This window comes from Nanorana parkeri, unplaced genomic scaffold, assembly GCF_000935625.1.
Source record: "Nanorana parkeri isolate BGI_ZX_2015 unplaced genomic scaffold, ASM93562v1 scaffold418, whole genome shotgun sequence".
Lineage (NCBI taxonomy): Eukaryota > Metazoa > Chordata > Amphibia > Anura > Dicroglossidae > Nanorana > Nanorana parkeri.
In genome coordinates, this window is record NW_017306686.1 from 189,710 (window position 1) to 212,256 (window position 22,547).

General features: G+C 41.8%; 2 protein-coding genes across 3 annotated transcripts in view; both read left to right on the forward strand.

Moving 5' to 3' along the window:
• Positions 1-22,547, forward strand: part of AK5 (adenylate kinase 5) — a 139,792-nt gene that overhangs the window by 9,018 nt on the left and 108,227 nt on the right. For both annotated transcript variants that reach the window (XM_018559883.1, XM_018559882.1), the window contains exons 2-6: positions 902-1,088; positions 2,458-2,625; positions 6,039-6,208; positions 6,299-6,412; positions 16,556-16,747. In XM_018559883.1, coding sequence (XP_018415385.1) covers positions 902-1,088; positions 2,458-2,625; positions 6,039-6,208; positions 6,299-6,412; positions 16,556-16,747 — 831 coding nt within the window. The remainder of the gene's footprint in view (positions 1-901; positions 1,089-2,457; positions 2,626-6,038; positions 6,209-6,298; positions 6,413-16,555; positions 16,748-22,547) is intronic.
• Positions 3,235-3,568, forward strand: RPL38 (ribosomal protein L38). The gene is given in 1 exon segment (XM_018559884.1): positions 3,235-3,568. A coding segment is annotated over 1 exon segment (249 nt). The 5' UTR covers positions 3,235-3,304; the 3' UTR covers positions 3,554-3,568.

Consider the following 22,547-nt stretch of genomic DNA (forward strand, 5'->3'; position numbering starts at 1 on the left):
TTGGTGCTGACACTGTCCTTGGCTTTTTTCCCATGCAAGGTCCTATGGAGCCACTTTTTGTGTGTGCGCTAGTAAGCTGCGTGTGTCTCCACAAACACAGAGACACAGCAGGCCAAGACAATTCCTTCCCCCGTGCTCCCTTCGCCTACTTGCTCCTTCCTCCCTCCTTCCTTTTCCATGTTAGTAGATGAACAGCTGCTGGAGACTGCTCTGTCCCTTGTGATCTTGTACTTAACAGGTAGATCAGGAAAGCTGAGCTGAGAGAGTTCGAGCTGTTTGGAAACAGGATGACTGTAAGAGCTCGGGCAAAAATTTAAAGTTATGCTTTGCTGGGCGATGTACATTTGTTTAATCCGGATTCATAATTGAAAAAACGATTGAGAATTTAAAGGAGAACTATGGTGTTAAGTCTTTTCCCCATAGTTCTCCTTGGGGTAACGGGAGGACACAAACTAGCGTCCTCCTAAGAGACTGAGTCACTCCTCTGGCTCAGTTAGCTTTGTGTCTAAATTACAGCTTGAGCTATTAAGCTTTTCAACAGAGCAGCTAAGAATAGGCAGGTTAACACATGAAAAGGATTTGGAATGTAGAAATACAAAATGTTTAACACTTTATATATTTTTACCATGCAAAAGGAAATTTGCATTTTTTTTAAAAATGAAATTCCTTGTGATCTTGTTGAGTAAACACCTTTCCTGCAAATTCAAACAGAAATAATCTCTTCTTCTGTGTTCATTTTCGCCAGGGATAATTGTCAATTCAGAATAGCAGCAGATTAGCAGCTAGTTGTGAACTCATTATCTGATTCCTCGCGTTCATGGTGATGGCAGCGACACAGACCCAACTCGATCAATTGGAAATAAATTGCATTCACTCTGAATATTCTCTCCCACACTTCCAGGGCCTTCTCAATGGATTAATGTACTACAGGCCGGATGACCCTGTGGATTACTTGGAAAACTGCTTACAGAAAGTGAAAGAGCTGGGAGGCTCAGAGAAGGTGAAGTGGGACACGTTCGTGGGTCCGGATAAAAGAAACTTGCCTCCGCTCAACGGTGGACAGGGGCGGCGGGCGTTCTTCAGAAATGGTAATTTATAAGGCTGTTGGTTTGCTTTTTGAACCCCAGACCAACTGCTCAATACAAGCTGTTGTACCTATAAGAGTGTGTGTGTGTGTGTGTGTGTGTGTGTGTGTAATATAAATATATATTATTAGATTTTCACAGCTCTGCCGCACAGCACAGACCTGCCAGGTAGGGAGGGCACCTGAAGTTTCTCTGCTGTAGTTTCACTTTCACTTACAAGGAGGGGCGTAACTAGAAATCACAGGGCCCCACAGCAAACTTTTGTATGGGGCCCCTTTGATCTCTAGTTACACCCCTTGCAGAGCCCAATTGAGATCCCAAACAGCCCACCTGAGGGTGACCCTGCAGAGCCCACCATAGACTCTCTATTAGAGCCGCCAGTGACAGCCAGCAGCGTGAGTCGCCATAGCAACCCAGGCGGCCCGCAGGGCATCAGGAATGTCCTGGACTGGGCCCCCCTGTGCCCGAGGCCCCATAGCTGCTGCCTTGGTCGCTATGGTGATTGTTACGCCACTGCTTACAAGGCCCCTTACCACCCCCAGCCTGTGAACGGAGAAGCAGCAGATTGATGCAGAGCAGTTATCTGCACTCTCCTCCTAATGGCATGCTCCTTGCACTGCAGCACTCCTTGTTTGGCTCCTTGTGCTGCTTCTCCCTTCCCCTCTCTATGGCCTGTTGTACTGTAGACTGCAAGTGACTGATATAGGTCGATTTCAGTTGTTTGCACTGCTTGCATTTAAAAAAAAAAAACATTAACAATGTATATCTATAAAAAATACCATGACCTGGATGAATGCCATGCAATACCATGTATGCAATATACCATGACCTGGATGAATGAGAACCTTCACAGACATATTAACAATGTATCAATAAAATACATATCTGCAATTATTTGTGCTGCTTTTATCTGCAGTTCAGCTTCTTTTTTTTTTTAGGTATGCTCTAGCTCAGGGGTAGGCAACCTTGGCACTCCAGCAGTGGTAAAGCTGCAAATCCTATCATGCCCTGTCTTTGGGGGTCATGTCTGTGGCTGCCAGCCTTGCGATGCCTCATGGGACTTGTAGTTCACCAACAAGTGGAGTGCTGAGGTTGCCTACACCTGTTCTAGGTAAACATGAAATTGCAGTATTGTAAGGTGTGTAGAGCACCCCTCATGTATGTTGCTTTGCACTGGGCGCATAGCACTCCTCATCCTGGGCTAGGTATGTCTCTGATCAGCATGATAGCCAGGCAGCTGGTGTGAGAGGCCAACAAAAGCAATTTATGTATTTCTTTCATGACGGGTTTTCTTCAATTATAATAATGTAATTTTGTTTTCAGAATTCTCCCTTAATACTGTCATACTGAACCTCGCCATTTTTTGTTTCAGTATTGCCAGAAAGTTGCAACTTTCCTTACCGGAGATATGACCGGTTGCCTCCGATCCACCAGTTCTCTATAGAAAGTGATACCGACCTCTCAGAGACCGCAGAGCTGATTGAGGAGTACGAAGTGTTCGATCCATCCAGACCGCACCCACAAATTATACTGGTCATTGGTATGTATATGTTATAAAATGAAACGGTAATGGCTTGGGGGTACATTATATTTTCTTTTTAAAGTCTGCATGCTTTCAAACTGATTTGCATTTTTTTGTTTCTATTTCTATATAATCTAATAGACTTTAACCTCTCACGAGCAGGGCCCTCCTAACCATCCAGTTAATGTAACTGTACTTTCTCTCTCCATTTTGTTGGTGCTATATAAATCCTGAATAATAATAATAATAATCTTAGGGTTTACAATTGATTTATTTTATACAGAGTGCATCCATGACAAAGAATCCACAGAGCACAATGTAAAAGCTATTTGCCTTCTGGTTCTCTCAATTGAAGCTCCAAGCTCCTCTGTCTGAATTGATCCCTTTATACAGGGTGCATCCATGACAATGAATCCACAGAGCACTATGCAAAAGCTTTTTGCCTTCTGGTTCTCTCAATTGAAGCTCCAAGCTCCTCTGTCTGAATTAATCACGTTATACAGGGTGCATCCATGACAAAGAACCCACAGAGCACTATGCAAAAGCGTTTTGCCTTCCGGGTCTTCTGATTGAGGTTCCAAGCTGCCCTGTCTGAACTGAGTAAACAGTAAGGGTGGGAAGAATTAAATCCTCTTCTTCCTTTCTACCCTTCTGGTTTTCTGGCGACGGAGCCGGTCCCGGATACAGCGCTGCAGCCATGCCTCGCAAAATCGAAGAGATCAAAGACTTCCTTCTCACAGCCAGAAGGAAGGATGCCAAATCTGTTAAGATTAAGAAGAACAAGGACAATGTGAAATTCAAGGTCCGCTGCAGCAAGTACCTGTAAACTTTGGTCATCACAGACAAAGAGAAGGCAGAGAAGCTGAAACAGTCCCTCCCCCCAGGTCTGTCAGTGAAAGAACTGAAGTCAATATTTTCTTGTCTCTTGTTGTTCAATAAAATCTGAAAAAAGAAAAAAAAATCCTCTTCTTGCCCGTTTAGCTCTGTGTATAAATTGCAGCTTGAGCTACTTAGCTTGTCAACACAGCAGCTAAGAATAAACAGGTAAACATGTGAAAAGGAGATTGATTTGTGACTGGAATGTAAAAATACAATATTTGATGAGATAAAAGAAGGAAAAGTCTACATTTTAATTTTTTTGTTCTCATAATAAATACAATCTGTACATTCCCTTCAAATCATTGCTAACCTTTTGAAATTCTGTTTGCTAAATTTTGCCTACATTTTTGTCCAAGCACTTAGTCATCATGTTTCTGAACAGCCCCAACTCTCTCAGCTCCACTTCCCTGAAGTTCCTGTCCAGTATAAGATCACACAGTCTCCAGCAGCTATTTATCTAGTAGCTTGAAGGAGGGAGGAGGGGAGCATGGAGCAGATCAGGGTTTTGCCTTGCTGTGCCTGTTATTGTGGAGACACACAAAGCTTACTAGCACACACAAGGGTGGCTCCATAGGCCCCTTTAAAGGTAAGGAGCTACCTTAAAACAGAATATCAGGGCCAGTGCTCAGGGGACCAGATTATTCTGCAGGAAACTAAACCTTGTAAACATCAAGGAGCAGCATCCTTTGTAAGTGATTTCATCAGCATTTGAAATGACTCAATAACCTTTTGACATTACCATCACTTTGAGCCTCCATGTATAGAAAGGCGAGGCATTATCCATAAGCTGAAAAGTAGGCGTAGGCCTTCTCCTTGCCATTGGTAACAGTGCAGGGATCCTGATCATTCCCCCTGCACAGTTTTGTAAGTGTCCACAGGGAATAAAGCCATCTGTAGATCATCATAATTGAGGTGGAATCTCATTGTAGTCTGCATCTAAAGGGTTCCTCAGAAGACTCTCCCCAAGCCTCATGGTAGGAATGACCCTGCAACCAGCCATATACTTGCCTTCATCCTCTGACATGCAGCAGAAGAATTATTACTGGAGTCAGATTGTCTCCACTTTTTTCGGGTTTTATGAATATGGCTGAAGTTGATTAAGACGTATATAGAAGGCTGCACAGCAGTAGCCACATGACTCCAGCTCCATTTAAATATTTGATGAAATTACTTCAAGCCTGTCACAAAAATTCAATATGACTGGTGTTTAGAGCGGCATCAGTCATATGTCTCGGAAGACTTAGCCGCACTTTGAATTTTTGATGAATTGTATGTTTAATGGAGCTGAGCGAACCAGTTTGTGTAAACCAGGATTCCAGCTAAATTGGGCTAATTGGCCCAATGCAAATATTATATGGCTATGGCTATGGGGGCAGGAAAGTTTTTTTTGTTTTTTTTTAATGAGAAACCAATGAATCCTATGCTTCTCTTGAGAACACTTTAATATAAAACCCAAAGTGAACAGCTGTAACACAACAACAGTAATGATAAAATAGTGCAGCGCTCTAATTGCGTCACGTATTCATTTAAATCAAAATCATGCTGGCATAAATTATGTAATGTAAAACATGAACTGTATATGACGCCAATCAAAAAAAATGTGAACTTGACAAGTAAGACTCTTGTGTCAAATGTAAACCAAATATAAACAAGTCCCTTCAAGCAGAATCCGCTTCTCTGCTCCATTCTTTAAAAGGAAATTCCACCTTTTAGAAAAAAAAATAATGAATGCAGAATTCTTCATAAAAGACAAACTGTGGCATTTATTATTTTTATTGGATTGGAGCCAGTACAGCCCTGGATCAGTGTATTGTGGGTGCAATGTTCTTCGTTCTTTGTTTCTCAGATTGGCGGTCTATGTGACCTTTTGGGAGCTGCCTCTACAGTGTATCCATCATTATTAGAGCTGGCCATTCTGCAGTTGAAGGCGCTGGTATTTGATTTTCGTTGCTTGTACATTTGCGCTTCAGCTTGTAGAAGAGCTTTGTGCAAGTCAAGCTTTGTGTACTAAAATCACATTTTGTGGTGCCCAAAGCAACCAATTAATTACTGTCATTCCTGCAATGCAGATTTGGATTTGAAACAAGGATTTTGATTGACTCCTATGGGCATCAAGAAATGTTTTAAAAACATTTGCCCCTTGGGTCTTCAGGTTGTATAAGAGCTTTGTGGGCATTGAGTTTTTACAGGGCATTTGCAAAGTTGGCTTCAATCAACCTTCCCGAAGACTCTGCGGTTTGGGTGAGTATAACATTTTATTAGACGAAAAACAAGCACTTAACCCTTGCAATACGAGGGAAGTCCCACTGCATGGGTTAAGCACAGTTTTGCCCAGAGTTCTGCTTTAATTATTAATGAATACGTAGCTGCATTAATGTATGTCTTTGATATCTGCTTGGAGTTTAGTGTTAAGTTTTGCTTGCAGTAGATAATTATTATTTGTCAGTTTGCTAGGGGACTATTTTAGCAGCAGATGCTGTTTTCCTAGTTAATTGTCTGCTATTTTGTGTGGCTAATTGGTTGCTATTTTTTTTATTTTTCTTTACCCCTAGGTGGGCCTGGCAGCGGGAAAGGGACTCAGAGCTTGAAAATAGCGGAGCGTTACGGCTTTGAATACATATCGGTGGGCGAGCTGTTGAGGAAAAAGATTCACAACACAAGCAGCAACAGAAAATGGAGCCTAATCGCCAAGATAATAACCACAGGGGAATTAGCACCACAGGTAGTGCAACTTCACTTCTGCAATTCACTTAACCTTAACTGATTAACAACACCAGCAATTAATGTCTCTTTTGCCCTTTTTGCCTCCTAGGAGACAACAATTACTGAAATAAAGCAGAAATTAATGCAGATTCCTGACTCTGAGGGGATTGTTATAGACGGCTTTCCTCGCGACGTGGCTCAAGCACTGTCCTTTGAGGACCAAGTAAGCACCGTTCTAATCCTCTCATTGTCTTTGGCTTTGTTGCTGCCTGAAGTTTCTCTGCAGGAAGAAATTTGCAGCATCTCCAATACAGCTCTGGTAACTGCTGTCAGTGGTGTATTTAGGTTTTGTGCTGCCCTAGGCAAGACTAGATTTGGGCACCCCCCCAACGATTGGGATGAGTGACCGTCCCGTGCTGACACACACTGACAGTAAACAGCACATACACAGTATCTCAAGGTCTGATGAGGAAGCTGTTCGCTGACAACGGCTGCGGCTTCCTCATCAGAACCCTGAGATACGGTCCGAGCATTTACCTCATGTCGGAAGGCGAAGCTGTCCCGCTCACGGTCCCCTCTGCTCACCGGCCGCCCCCCTGGAAAATGCCGCCCGAGGCAAACGCCTTGTTTGCCTCGTGCTAGATACGCCCCTGACTGCTGTACCGACAAGGAGATGTAAGATTAATCTTCCCCTTATGATAGGCTTCCAGTGGTTTGAGCTGGCGTATTGTCCTGCATTATTTAGTAACAGGTAATAAGCAGTTTGTGGATGTAATTCCCTAAAGCACTGGACTAGTACACCGCACATAGTCGAATCCTTAAGGGTTTTGTAGGATCTTGTTTAACAGGTTGACAGTGAATCTAATTCTTTAAAGTGTCTAAAACTGGACCTATGTGTGGCTTATGGTAAATCCCGTATTGTACTGAAAGGCAAAAATGCCTGAGAAGAGCTGACTTTGTTGCTCTTAGGACCCAGCCAATAGTGGGGTGTGTTGGGGAATCTCTCTCCTGCAATACTAGGTGGTCGTTCCCAGGTCACCAGGTTGCCAACAAAAAGGAATGTGGTGGGCTTGCGCATTACACTCATAAGCCATGAGCAAGTTAACTGTATTTTCTGTAGCCTTTACCTACAAGATACTAAAACTTGAGAAAAGGAAATGGGAACATAAGTGAGCAATTAAAACCTTTAGGAAAAAAAAAAAGTTTTGTGAAGAAACCACCGCTCCAGTCTCTCCTTGGAGGCAGGTCACATGACCAGTACCAACTTCTTGGTTATGTGGTGTATGCTGAAGTCTAAGATTCCGGTACAGAGCCTATTATATGCCTGGACTTTGATTTTCCTAATTAACAGAGACCACATGACCAGTCATACATCATTAGCCTGTGACCCACTGACAACGGAACATGAGGTGTGTTATAGCATTAACGTTTATTTATTTCCTGTCTTTTAAGAAGCACAAGAAGTCTTCACCTTTTGGGTTTTGCTGACCCCAGAAGGTGTCGTTAAAACCCAGGACTCAAAACTTGCAAACAAAAAAACTGTAGGCCAGCCCAGGATAACTCCACTAGAAGCATGCCTCAGCTTTTTGCTAGTGTTCTAGGAAGATAACTGCTTTTCTTCAGCTCTGTTGGGAAAAGTCTAACCTATTTTTTGTTGGCATTTTCTCAAGTTTTTTTTTCCTTTTTAATTTTTCTTTTCCAATCAAGATTCTTCCTTAGATTGCTGCTAAAGCTGATCTCTACAAATGCAGCTATCTGGCACAATCTATCTCCAGCTTGACTTTTGGAGTGTAGTGACTGAACTCTTCTGGATGGGACATTGTGAGACTAAATTGGAAGTGACCTTAGGGCCCCAGGTTCTGCATAATGCACTTTCCAGACCCCATTCTGGTAACAAGTTAGCCATTGAGCATTTCGCAATCTAGAGCCATTGGCATTGCCTCAGCACTTGCCCTGTCCATGAATACTCACTCTGTATGCTGTTCAGGCTGAGTATTCGGGAGCTTACTACATTGTTTGGATTGCTGGGCACCTATAAAATTCCCGTAGGGTTAAGGGCTGGTGTAATCCTCTGGGTGGAATGTCAAATGGACACTCCACGCTCTTTTCCACCATTCAGCATTGAAAAAACATTTCCTCACTACTGCATTGCAAAGTGCTGTGTGGAATTCTAATCTCCAGTCCATTCCTACTGCCTGTCTACAGTGAGCTTGGTCACCTCAAGCCATCTAACCCTCACCCGCTACCGGTCTGGATCTTGTGAGTATGTAAGTACCTGAGATCTTGCCTTGTACTCTGAGCTTAGCTGCCTTACTGCCATGTGATATATTATATCTGTTTATAGACACAAAGGTGGCAGTGCCACTCTAACGGGTGACTACAACACACAATCCCCTAATAGTTCCTTCTGAAGGCAATGACTTCTGGAATCTGCAACCCTGTTACCCTATTTTTTAGGATCTATCTTGTCACTGGAGTCCTTCTTGGCTTTGCCCAGTGAGGCAGAGTCCCCTGGCTTGTTTGCCAGGGTCTTTGCTAGTGTCATAAAGGATTTTCTGGCCAAATTCACCCAGTTTTTTGCTGGTTCTGGCCACAGAGGCTCAAGCACACTCCCATGCCTTTCCATGCAGAGTCAGTTGCTTACCTGCCTTTGTCAGACTTACAATTCTGGGATTGGAGAGGTCTTTTAATTCATACCTTCAGGAAGGATAACCCATTGGAGAATTGTTGTTTCCTGACCAACATCGTGGAAATCCAGAAACTGTCGTTCCTCCCTCCTCATAGAATTAATAACCAGCTGGACTCTCTCATGGTGTTGGTATGTCTGTATCTTAAAGGAAGAACAGATAATCTTGCTATGACAAGAAAGGTAGTTTGGATCCTGATTGGATGGAATCATGTGTTCTAGCCCTGTTCACTGTGCTCATTTTGGGCACGGTATTCCTCAGGTCAGGTCTCCCAAACTGGTTGCTTCTGGACATGAGGGAGCAGTCCACAAATCTGAGTGTATTCCAAGACCAGTGTTGCAGGTGAAGGACAGATAGGGGCCCCTTGTTCCCCTGGGTCACCTGCATGCTAAACAGGCTCGCTTCCTGGTGCAAGAACCCTCTGACAATAGCAGGAAATACTCAGATGTTTGCCTTGAGATCTGCACACTCTGGTTCAGGTCTTATTTCCTCATTTACGTCACAGACATGAGGGGAAAGACTTCCTAGTGATCTTAACTCTGGTCTAACCCAGACACATGATCTTCACCTTTCTGATAAGACTCCTGACTGTCACTTCATAGTCTTAATTGGATCTGGGGAGCCAGGAGCATCTCTAAACCTTTGACCCTTTTGAGGTTCAAGGATAGACAGGATTTTTTAGCAAAGTTTCCCTTAGGGCTTCATCTTGGGGGTGTTTGTTCCTATTTCCTTTCTTGTAGATAGGCGAGAGTTTAGCTTTGTCCTCAGCTCTAACAAGTTTTCCTTTTTCCTTGCTAAAATGTGGGTAAGAGATCTACCTTCCTTTCCCCAGATTAATGCTTGTATTGGAGTTTTCCCATCTACCTTACCCCATATGACCATGATGACTCCATGGTATTGAACCTTGGTTCTTCATATGTTTTCAGGAATCAATGTTACAAACCTTGGAGGTAATGCTGTCCTAAGTTCAATCTAGGGTTCTCATTGGTAGGCTACACCTTGGTGAGGTATGTCTGCCCTGACAGTCATTTAATGCATGGACCCCTATTTTTCTTGATCTACAATGGGATCAAATGAGTTGAGACCCAGGACCTACTTCTTACTTGGGTCGGCTCTGCTTTCCTCCTACCAAAATATAATTCTTAGATCCTTCTATCCAGGTCCAGTTCTTACAGGGGTGTGCCTTCTTCTTACCATGGTTCAAGCTTTTTTTTTTGCCCACAGCAGTGACTCTGGTCAGTGTCTCCAGTGTATCCCTGTAGAGAATTTGTTTTAGTTCCACTCTTCTGGTTGAATCAGGTAGACCAGTTTTAAAACTTATGGTCTTTGGATCAGGATTTTCCCACCCCTGTCAGACTTTCCTTCTTAATTGTTGAGTATTTTGCTTATTTCTGGCACTATGTATTATGTCCCAGTGCTAAATTCCACCTGGTCTTGCTTTCATGTTCTTCTTATGAGGCAAAGGTTGTGGCCTCACTCGTTTTTCAGGTGGCTCTTGAGCTGCAGGCAGTCCCCAGTTTCTTTGTTTCTGTCCCTCAATGGACAAGAAAGAAAATTAAGATTTTTGTATTAAGTCCATTGAGGGACATTGATCCCACACCTGTGTTTTTGCTCACCCTCTTAGTACTGCTTGCTCCCAAACTGAGGCATGCTGGTAGTAGGAGGGGTGGTCCTGAGTCATTTTTCCTTTTACCTCATTAATAAATAATGGTAATGATGATTATAATTTTAGCAGATATCAAATGCCCTAACATAAAGGCGCAGTATAGTGACAACTTTCATAATTTACCACAGGGAAGGCATTGCATTGCTCCATATGAATACATTTGCCTTGCTCTAAAAAAAATCCTGCCATCCATGAAGTTGATTTTTATGTGCTTTCATTTAGAATCAGCCCAACAAAAACATCTGTTTGTGAATAATGAACAAACAATGACTTGTTATGAAACAGCATGGTAGGAAATAGGCTTAGCAGTTAATGGTTTTATTATGAGGGGTAATTTAATGCGGAACACAAATCCTGACTCCGGGCAGACACTAGAACTTGTAGCTAGTAGCAAATGACAGGGAAGCACCAAGCGGCCCTGCTTGCACTGTGCCAGCTCATAATCGTCATTGCGGCACAGCACAAGGGGTGCTGTCTGCATTTAGCATGCCGATCTCACTTTTCTGCCAATAATTGGTTTTACAGAATCTTATTCCTGCCAGCCAGCCAGTGCCAAGCATCTTTTTTTTTTTGTCTTTGCATTCTGGGAATGTGCTTGGAATCTTAAGGATCACTGAAGTCATTTCCAATCTGTGCGGAGACAGATCAACAAGGGCATTCTGGGAAATTGGAAATAATATTTCAGCATCTCCCTGGCCCTCAAAGGGCTAAAATTATCATGGGAGGTCACTAAATATTTGCAGTTGTTCCCTTCTTTGCATGCAGAAATGTGAATCATGCAGAGAATCTTATATGTTAGTCCTCATAGTGTCACTGCATGTGTGAGATTGGTAAATGTATTTTTCAATAAATGGATATCATTTATGGAAGCTAGTTACAGAACTCTAACAGTAAAAATCACTGCATCATATAATGAAAATGATGGCATTGTCATCCATCTTGCTCCACATATCCACAGCCACATCCTTAAGCAATCAATAATTTTGAAAACATGCCCCCAATGACCTCACTGACCTATGTGGATGCAGGCATTGTGAAGTAATTAATTCTCAAAATTTACAGCAGAAAAATGTTCACAATGACTTAATCTCAGTACCTGCTGTTGATTCCCCTCCCAGCAATGGCTTTGCCGGCCTTCTAATCTCAGTTACCACAGATCAACGCACAGTAAGGGAGGAAAGCAAAGTATTTATCTGACTAGAATAAGTTTACTGCTTCTCTTGAGAAGTTTGAGGATGAGTTGTTCCACTGTCTCTGCAGCTACAGTGGTTAGTGAAGGCTTGCTTAAAACCTAACAAGACCTAACACCAGATATCTATTTCATGTTAACTGCATGCATGCTAAGTGCTGTGTAACAGTAACATTTGCATGCATACTTTACCTCTCATAGAGATTACAGTGCTGCTTCTGACAATGCCTTCATCTGCTTCATCATCCACAAGGATGAAGCCATCTTTCCTTAGGCATCATCCAGGATCAGCATCTACTTCCAGGACTAAGATGCTGGCTCAGAGATGTCCGTGTTATCACATATTGCACAGATCAGCCCCCTGCTGTTGCCTCTCACTTTGGCACGTGCTACAAATATACAATGTTATAATATATTACAAATATAATGTCAGAGCAATAACTGCTGGAACAGATACTGAAGGCTTTTGCCTGCAGCAGGCGGGTGACATAATTTTCCCATAATGCATCTCTCAGCCAAGGAACCGTTGCTTGTCTGGAGTTTAAGAACTGCTTTGAAAGTGACTCTGTCACTAAAATCGGTCTTCAAAATAAAGTATTACTTGCACAGAAGACAATCTCCTGGTCCGCCATCTTGTTGTGGTTTCTACCGCTTGCTCTTGTGTCACTAAAGAATATGCTAATAACGTAGGGGCTTGTAGCGGCCGGTGGATCAAAGCACTGAGCCCAGAAGGGGGACCAGAAATCTGACAGAGAAGAGAAGAGTGACAGAGAGATGATGCTCAAAGTGTGGAAAGAAAGCGCTGGACCCGTGTAGCAATTCTCTTGGTGTTTCTCATCCAACAGACAGTAATTAAAGTGACACTAAATTCAGGAGTTAAATCTTAAAAATACATTCAAGTACCCTAACTATTAACAGAAATGTATGTTATTTGTGTATCACTCTGCTGTAGATCCTCAAATCATCTCTGAATTGGTGCTGACACTGTCCTTCCTTCTGGAGGGTGGCTACTTTTGTTCCCCATGGTCCCTGTGTGTGTTGTAAAGTAGTCACCATTCCAAGCTCACTGCCGTGATAGACTACAATCTCAATACAAATTAGTAAACTAAATGTGAGATTGTAGTCCATCCCGGGGGCGAGTTCGGAGCGGTGACTAGTTTACAACACACGCAGGGACCATGGGGAACAAAAGTAGCCCCCCTCCAGAAGCAAGGACAGTGTTAGCATGAATTCAGAGATGATTTAAGGATCTAGTGTCACTTTAATGTGAATATGGGTGATCTGGCTAAATGGTAGGCAACTTCCGAAATTCAAAGGATCTCCTGAGTATTCTTGGCTTGACAGTGAACACTAGACATTGACACATTGATGTAGAACTTCACAGTATTCTTGGCTTGACAGTGAACACGTAGACATTGACACACCACACCAATTAAAATAATGCACATACAACTGTATTCCATTAGGGTCAGGGGACATTCAAGTAGCTAATGCATTGACATCCGCGCCCTACATCAGGGTTTAATGAGCGAAATCGTGTATGTGGTCTACAATCCCTGCAGCTTGAAATATGTATTGTGATGAGAGTACTTGAGGCTGGATTGGCAGTTTGCAGTTCCTCCTTTCACTGTCCAGTTACAGACTAAGGGAGGGACAGGACCCGTAAGTGTTATTTAACTACAGCAGATAAAAATTAGGTCTCCTGGCTTGCCAGATAGGGCAAGTTGTCCAGCAGAACTGTACATAGCTAAATACACAGATAAGATGGATATGTTTTATCTGCCAAGGGATAAGCTGTTTGCCTAGAGTTCAGCTTTAAATGTTGGCGAACATATAATCCCTCTTTCCTGTCCTAGAACATTGGGAGATATAATATTTCCTGCAGAGAAGTATGAATCATTCAAAACCTGTATAATGTTATTGTAATGATCCCATTCTCGCTATGTGCTTTTCTCCAACCTGTCTGATATCAGTTTTCTGGTGCCCACAGTTTGAGACGTCCTCTGTATAAAAGTGGATTTATAGAAGTGGATTTTGAAACCTATTTCATGCTCACGGAGTATTTAGGCCAAGAGGTTCTTTGTGCACGAATAAGATTTACAGCTTGGATACTGTGGCGAAACAATAAACCGTCTGGAATGCAGGATGGTATTCTCGCACACAGAGTACACAGCAGAGAGGTTAAAAAACACACAGCATCCCCCAGGCAGCACTCTGTGATAATAAAGCATCATTAATTCCTGATTTAAAGGTGTCCTGGTAGATCCGAGAGATAATTGGGTCACTTTAAATGCCATAAGTGGACTCCAAAAGACCAAAGCACATCGTATCCATCACGATGGAACCTTTTGGGTCTGAAATAACCAGCATTATGTACTGTCATGCAAGGAATGCCGCAATACATACGGTCCAATTAAACAATATGCCACTTAAAGTATATATAAAGCATTAGCATGGAGCTGGTTCCTTCTTTACAGCCTCCAATTTTTCAGGAAGGCTTTATACAGGATTTTGGAGTGTCTGTGGGAATTTGTTTCTATTCAGCCTAAAGTGCATTTGTGAGGTCAGAAACTAGTGATGAGAACTGGCATTGCAATTCTGCAGTTGCAATCTCAAAGGAGTTCTAGAGGTCTTGAGTCCCTCCTCGCCAAACCCATCATAGCATGTCTTTTATGGAGCTAGTTTTGTGGGGTATAGTCCTCTTGGAACAGAAAATGGCCTTTCCCAATCTGTTGCCACAAGGTTGAAAGCTCACAATTTTCTCAAATGCCTTTGTTTGCTGTAGTACATTAGCCTTCCCTGGAAACACCCAACTCAATAATTTGGAAGGCTGTCCAAATAATTTTGGTCATATATAGTGCACATTGTATTATGACTCTGAGTCTTCCATCAACTACTTCTACTGAGGTGCTCTCAGCTACAACATTGCTGTGCAGCATATATTGTAGGTGCTGCTGTGGCTCACAACTGCAAAAACAAGTATTTATAGGATTCCAGGTGCCCAGAAACATGGCAATTGCATTGATCACATGGTTTCTGCTGGCCTGGAGGGTCTGGAGAGAGTGAAGTCAAGTGTCAATGTATACCCGTTGATCGCCATGGCCCCATGATCCTCATGGAAGTGACCAATGCTTCAACACAAAAAAAACAATTAGTGATCAGCGCCAATAAATAAATACAAATAAAAGCTACTAGGCACTCAAAATAAATACAAATATCTAAAAGGTTGTAAGACAGTCATGTGCCAAGCTAAATAAGTACAATTCAGTGAAATATGTGATGAACAATGAAATATATGAGTATATGCTTTAAAAATATATACATAAGAGAATATCAAAACATGAAAGTATGTGAACAAAGTGAAAAACACAAAGTTCAATGTGCAGCAATTAAAATCATGCAAATAAATGCAGGGGATAATCCACCACTTGATAGATCCAAACTTCCAAGTAAGCAGTTGCTACAGAATCCTGACAGACCTTCACCTCCACCCAGTGAAAGCAAAATTGGAATAGTGCTCACTTGGGGAGATAGACCCACAGAACTAGGTCTAAAAGCGTGTTTCCCTTCTAAACAGGGGAGGGAAGCCCATATGACTGAAGACCAGGTGACCTCCTCAGCTTGCAAATAACATCATTTCAAAGGGAAATAAAATATAAAGAGGACATGGTGTGTATCGTTCAAACAAATGCAATTTAATAAATAAAAGCAGGTACTCACAATGTCACAGGTGACAAAAGGCATAAAACAAATATCCAATGGACACCACAGTACAAATCTATGGGTGTAAAGGGACTCCTATCCGTCCGGCTCAGCTGAGAAGAGTGACGTCAAATGCTGAGCCCTACGTACGTTACGTCTTTGCGCGACTTCGTCATAGATTTGTACTGTGGTGTGCTAGCAACCACTGCAGCTGTATTAATGTCAGATGGTTCACTCTGTTTAATTTAGGTTTTATTTGATCTCCTGCAAGCAGAACCCAAAAAGCATTTAACATTGGAAGTGTATTTCCCAAAAACCCATACTGTATAACTTTCCCTCTGTCTGCTTCCTGTAACACCAATTATATTCAAACCTCCATTCCTTAGTGGCTATGAGAAACTTTCTACTTCTGCCCATTTTTGTACACAAGGCTTTCTGTACAGGAGATAAATGTGTTTGGGCATTCTTTTCCTGCAGCACCAGCAGGAGTTCCCAAATTACTGATAAGTGGTAGTACAGAAATTGGTGTGCTACAGCAGTGCCTGAGTAGATTGCCCTTCCATTTCAGTTTTGACTGATATGTACCTGTAACTTTTTATTGTATTTAAGACTCCTCTCCAGGGAAATTTAAAAAACTCACCTTGCAGTGGGGCTACCCCCACACTAAAAGGGTTAACTGCTTGTTTATGTCTAGGCGTGCTTTGTAAAGGTCTCTTACTGGCCTGATCCCTACTCCTTCAGCAGTCGGCACTCATCTCCCCTCCACACCTGCTTATGAACTGTCTGTCGGCATCCCCAGATATAATGCAATGCTATGGACCCTGCATTGTACATGATGACATAAGCGTGCCTCCAGCCACTGGAGCCTGGGGTAAAAGAGGCTGTGGGTGCTGCTCTTGGAACCTGTGGAAGCGGGGTTCTGGTAAGAAAAAGTCCTTTACATAGGTCCCCTAAACATAAGCAAGCAGTCAACACTTACAGGGCAGCGGCAAGGGGAATGTTTTTTTTTTCTCTGGAGAAAGGCATGCCAAGTCATAAAGGCAAAAAAAGTGTATTTTATTGTTTAAGTCTGCTTTCATTTTTTTAAATTATATTCCCATTTATTTTTCCATTTACATGTAGATTTGCACGCCGGATCTAGTGGTATTTTTGGCCTGCGCCAACCACAAGCTAAAGGAGCGATTACTAAAGCGAGCAGAGCAGCAGGGGCGTCCAGACGATAACCTTAAGGCAATCCAGAGAAGATTAATGAACTTCAAGCAGAATGCTGTACCGCTGGTCAACTACTTCCAGGAGAAAGGTCTTATCATCACGGTGAGCAATCAAGATCTTCCAAAAAAAATTTTCTTTTGTGTTTATTTTCTAATTAACATGCAGTGATGGCATAGATGGTGGATATTAACTACTTAAAACTTTAGCTTTTTGCAGATCCTCGGATCTGACACTTCTATAAAAAATTCTGATTAGCTTTTGATCTCTAGATCCCCTTTTTTTCGGGATTGCTGTTGTTATTTTTTCAAATGAGAGCTAGATGAAAGGCTAGCCTGGAGCACAAGGAAGGAAAATAATTGAGCGCAGGGACAGCATCACAGTGGAATAAGGGGAGCTAAGCACAAAGTGTTAACGTTTAGTTCAGAGAGAGGCTTATAGGAGGGGTCACTTACCGGATTGGACAAAAGTCAGGTAGGAAGGGACTTTATAAAGGGTGGTCCATGTGGTCCATGTGGAGGAATTTTTCCAGTGGAAGTTGCAGACAGCCGAGGGATTCCCACCCACCCCATTGTTTTTGTCCTGGTACTGGATCCTTTGCGTCTCTCATCACTGCAGTGGTTTTGGCAGTTTGGGCTCCCTGAAGGTGGTCTGGTTGGCTGGTTTATTGGAATAACAGTTGGGGACCCGTCCTAGGTGTGGCGTCCTTTAAGTTAGTTATCTGGGGTCGCAGACTCAAGTTATGGGTGGCTTTTTGTTGCATTATGTGCCTTCAAAGACCAGGAAATCCATTGAGTGTTTATATAGTTATTTATATATTTCATTTTGATATTTAATTATATAAGTGGCTGCTGTGACCTTTGAACTCCATACAAGTCTTATGTGCATTCTTGAGGGAAAGTGGGAAAATGGTTGGTGTTTTCAAGCGAGTTGGAAGGGAGTTTTGGTTTAGGCTGGCTACTTCCCAAATACCATTGTCAAGAGTATGTTTGGCAGAAATGGACATTTATCCAATAGTTCTATATTAGATAATGTGCTGTCACGGACATGCCTAGTGCCGGCTGTTTAATAATACGTTGTATTGCTAAATTCCATTATTTGTCATAATTGTGCCCAATATATGCTTGTATACAGCAAGTAGGAAGGGTTTTTAGACTTCACGCGGAAGCATTTCATAAGAGGCTATTCTCATACTGTATTCCGTGAAAAAATGAACTCTATCAAAAAAAAAGGAAGTCTCTAGCAATATTGTTAAATGGGTTTTAGTAAGCTTCCGCCATTATAAAGTAAAATACAAGCATTGCCAGGCAAAGAACAAGGTACCATTCACCCTGCGGAAATGGAATGGAACCATGTACTATTTTAAAGACATTGAGAGATCCAAAGTGGCCATCCATTTAGTTTGTAACCAATCGAACAGACCCTACATATCTTTTCTTAATTCCAAAAGGGACAATCAGACTGTAACGTACATTATATGGTCAACTTTAGGCTCTCCATTAATCCCATCGAGATTCTAATGAATTAATTTAATGTCGCATGACAGTTGGTAATGGTGGTGAGGTACAATCAGGGGTGTCCCTAGTATAATGACCACCTGAGGCCCAGGAATGGTTGGGGTGTGTGTAGCTGGTGATTTTTAAAAAAGACTCTACCATACTTTGCACCGGTTCAATGGAGGGGTTTTTGTTTCCTTTCAGTCCACATCACCATTACGTGGTTATACTTTCTCCTAGCTTCCCAAGCCCTACTCCATTGAAGGCATTGTTTACATTCACTGAACCGATGACGGCGAACAAGCCAGAAATAGCTGCATGCAGATTGGAATTAATATTAGGTTGTGTCTGTGCTGCAAAGCAGGGGTTCTGGTTGTATAGATGTACTAGGAACATAAGAAATGATAAGCATGGACCCATCTACTATGATAAAATTAGCATTAAACCTGTTATAACATCAGCATTGTAATAAGAATACATATTAGAGTTGTTTTTTATATCAAAGCAATGTTATCAAAGCTTACTTGGAAAAAATCCCTTTTATGTAGTGAGTGCTGCTTTCCGTCTGCCCATCACTTCCAACAACTTCCTGGATTCCCAGTGTGCTTTGTGTCTCCTTCCATGATGCTTGATGTGGTGCAATCTTGATTTATCAAGGCTACATATCCCATCATGCATTGCTTCCAGCAACCAATGATAATGTTACATTGTTCACTTGAGTAAAATGGTGTCAGTGCATTGTGGAAGTACATCCTATGAGCATCTTCAATAAGTAAGTTTACAAACTTCTAGATGGATATGGTTATTAGGAGTGGGGTAGAATCTATGCAAATACAATATAGATGCATATTTATTTTTAGTTTTTGACCATATATACCCTTTAAGAGATGAGATAAAGGTTTTAGTGCAGAATAACACTCTTGGTATTTAACAAGAACCTTCCAATAGATATCTGTACATGGGGACAATTGTGGAAGAAAGCATGACAGAGGGATTTGGTTCCATATGAGGGACAGTCCCTCTAAATGAATGGCAGTATCTCCAAATGAGGGGCAGTCCCTCCAAATGAGGGGGGGTTGGTAGGTATGAGGACCTGCAGTGATTGAACATGAAGGTTGGTCTTCAACCAGTTAACATTTTTACCTCTACTCCAAGACAATTAGGAAGGCCATGCAGCATGAGCTGGCCCAAGCCCCATCTGAGCTCTCGGAGGGCCTGAGCTGAGATATACAATTCCTGGGGTGATCAGTCAATAGCCTCTGAGCTCTGGAGATGGAAGAAGATTCAGTCTTGTGTAAAAGTTTTTAATTGCTTTTTTTTCCGTCCGTGATGAATTTGCAGCTGAGTTTCTCTTGTCTGATGTGATGATCTAGCAGAGCTTTGTGACTCATTTGCACGTTGTTCTTCCTCGCCATCTGCTATGTGGAGTCATTTTAAAAATAAAGTTACCTTCTTAGTTTTTTTTATTGTCAGCTGTGAAAAAGTCGGCCTGTTTCTCTGACTTTTCTCCCTCCGTTTATTATGTAGCATTTAGTTTCATGTAGTTCGCTTTTAATTTTTTCAATTTTTAAAGAAAACCACAAAAAGATATTTGAAAGAATCTTGATATTTGGGCTTGAGGAACCGGCCAAAATATGCACAGTGTGTGCCGCTGTTGCCACCCGTTCGGCCAGCATCCCTTGATCAGCTAATCGAAGGAGCCAGTCGGAAAATCTTTGTATGAACGCTGCTGGCTCAGTTCGGGTATTCTGACAGTGGCCGGCAGCCGCTGTCAGAATACTAAAGAAACGTGGGGATTCCTGGATCGACACACTCATAGTGTTGATGGAGGAATGTTCACTATTATTTTCGTTCAGCCCATGGGTTTCTTGGCTTCTTAAGGGTTAACATTTCTAGTTGATTCTCCTTCTTTGTAATGTTAGGAGGGGATTGTTCCCATTCACACAGCATAAAGAAGAACAAATGAACACACAACAAATATATAGAGGGGCTTTTGACTGCAAAAGTGGAAATACAGTTTAAGTAATTCTTATATTAACTAATTGGAGCTAAATGCTTTTGCAGGGCACAGATGGCATATCACCTTCAGCAAACATCAATGCTCCATTTACTATGAATGAGATTAAACGTCAGGATTTCAAACCTGGCTGCTAAACAAGTACTGTCAGCATAAAAAAACTTCTAGGATCCTCTGATGGTGAATATATAACGTCTACCCAGTCATCTAGGTCCAATGTCAATAAATATTTAATGCTCAGGAGACACGAAGTGGAAAGTTTTTGCGTTTTAAAAGGACCTTTTCTACATGAATACATTTCTGATATGCCACAATATACAGTAACCGTATCATTTATGCATAAAAACTCCACCTGTTTTTATGTAAAAATCAGTTCTTGAGTTCCTCAGCCTAGACAAAGTGACTTTGTGTCTGCCGTAGGCATAAGGAAACATTTCCTCAAAGTATACATTGTAACTTTGCAGCAACTGTCAAGGTGAGAGTATACAGCAGGGGCTGATCTGTGTCAGATATTTGACTAGGATTTACATGACTGTGTCATCTCATAGCTGGCATTTCATCCAGAAAGTAGATGTTGACCCTGGGAAAGGTTTGAATAAAGCTGGTGGTCCTTCTGGAGAGAAGCGCATAGTAATGCATTGTCAGTAGGGTACTGTGATCTCTGCGAGAGGTTAAGTCCTGGAAGTGTTGCACTTACACATTACTTATGATACATGTACCTAAAATGAAGAAGAAAAAAAACTCATACAGAGTGTCTGTCTTTTTTTCACCTTGACAATTCTTGATTTCTTAAGATCACCCTGCTGTGTACAGTCCAAAACTTTCTGATAACCTGGTGTTCTGGAAAACTAGGGACACAACTGAGGATTCAAACCTTCAGCCATCAGTCATTCTACAATCAAATTATAGTCATATCATAAGACTTGGGTCCCCCTGGTGTTCTGGAAAACTAGAGCCCCCAACTAGGGATTCCCAACTTTTGGCCATCAGTCATTCTACAATCTGATTCTAGTCATGTACCAAAACTTGGCTCCCCATGGTGTTCTGGGAAACTATAGACATAACTAGGGATTCTCACATTTAGCCATCAGTTGTTCTACAATATTATTGTAGTCATATCCTAAGACTTGGGTCCTCCTGGTGTTCTGGGAAACTATAGACACAACTAGGGATTCCCACCTTCGGCCATCAGTCTTTCTACAATATAATTATAGTCATATCCTAAAACTTGGGTCCTCCTGGTGTTCTAGAAAACTAGGGACACAACTAGGGATTCCCACCTTCGGCCATCAGTCTTTCTACAATATAATTATAGTCATATCCTAAAACTTGGGTCCTCCTGGTGTTCTAGAAAACTAGGGACACAACTAGGGATTCCCACCTTCAGCCATCAGTCATTCTACAATCTAATTATAGTCATATCTTAAGACTTTGGTCCCCTCTAGTCAACCTAGCTAAGTAAGAAGTCAGCAGCCTTCATGCAGAACAGACTTCAACGTGACCTATACCTGTAAACTTTAAAGGGCAGCTGCTGTTTATTTGCCAAAATTAGTTAAAAAGTCTACAGCCTCCATGAAAACAAACTTCAGCATTCAACTTTAAAGGTCACTTACTGTTTATTTGCTGAATTTAGTTATTCTGATTCAGTGAAAATCTGTAAAAAGATGTCAAACATACAGTGCATAATGACAACAACCTAAGAATATTTCTCAGCCGGCAACATTCTGCATAAAGAGTGGAAAAATTCCCAGAACAGCAGTGAAAAGACTGTTATGTATTTTTTTTTGTTAGAAAAAGATGTCAGTACCACTCTAATAAAGCTTATTTTTTATTTAAAAAAAGCTTATTTAAACAAAGGTTTTTTAAGTTTCAATAAAAAGAAGCATTAAAGACCTATCATCCATTCCATTATATGCTGTCTGGCCACAAAAGGTCACCACCTGGATTTAGTTTTATGATCTGGGGTTGATTCAGTTGGTCAGGACTAGGTTTAGAAACATTATGTTCCAAAAAAATTAGGTCAGCTGCCTCCCTGAATATAATGAATGACCAGGTTTTTTCCATGAATGGATTTTTTTTCCTTTCCTGATGGCATGGGAATATTCCAAGATGGCAAGATGGTTTCACATGGATTGGCCACCAAGTTCAGACCTTAACCCCATTGAGAATCTTTGGGATGTGCCAGAGAAGAGTTTAGTGGTCCACCTCTCCCATCATCACTACATCGGGGTGAGCAATAAATGCAACTCTGGATGGAAATATTTGCTGTGACATTGCATAAGCTTATTGAGATGATGCCACAGCAAATGCGTGCCGTAATCAAAGCTAAAGGTGGCCTAACGAAATATTAGAGTATGTGATTTTTTTTTGGGGGGGGGGGGGGGGGGGGCGG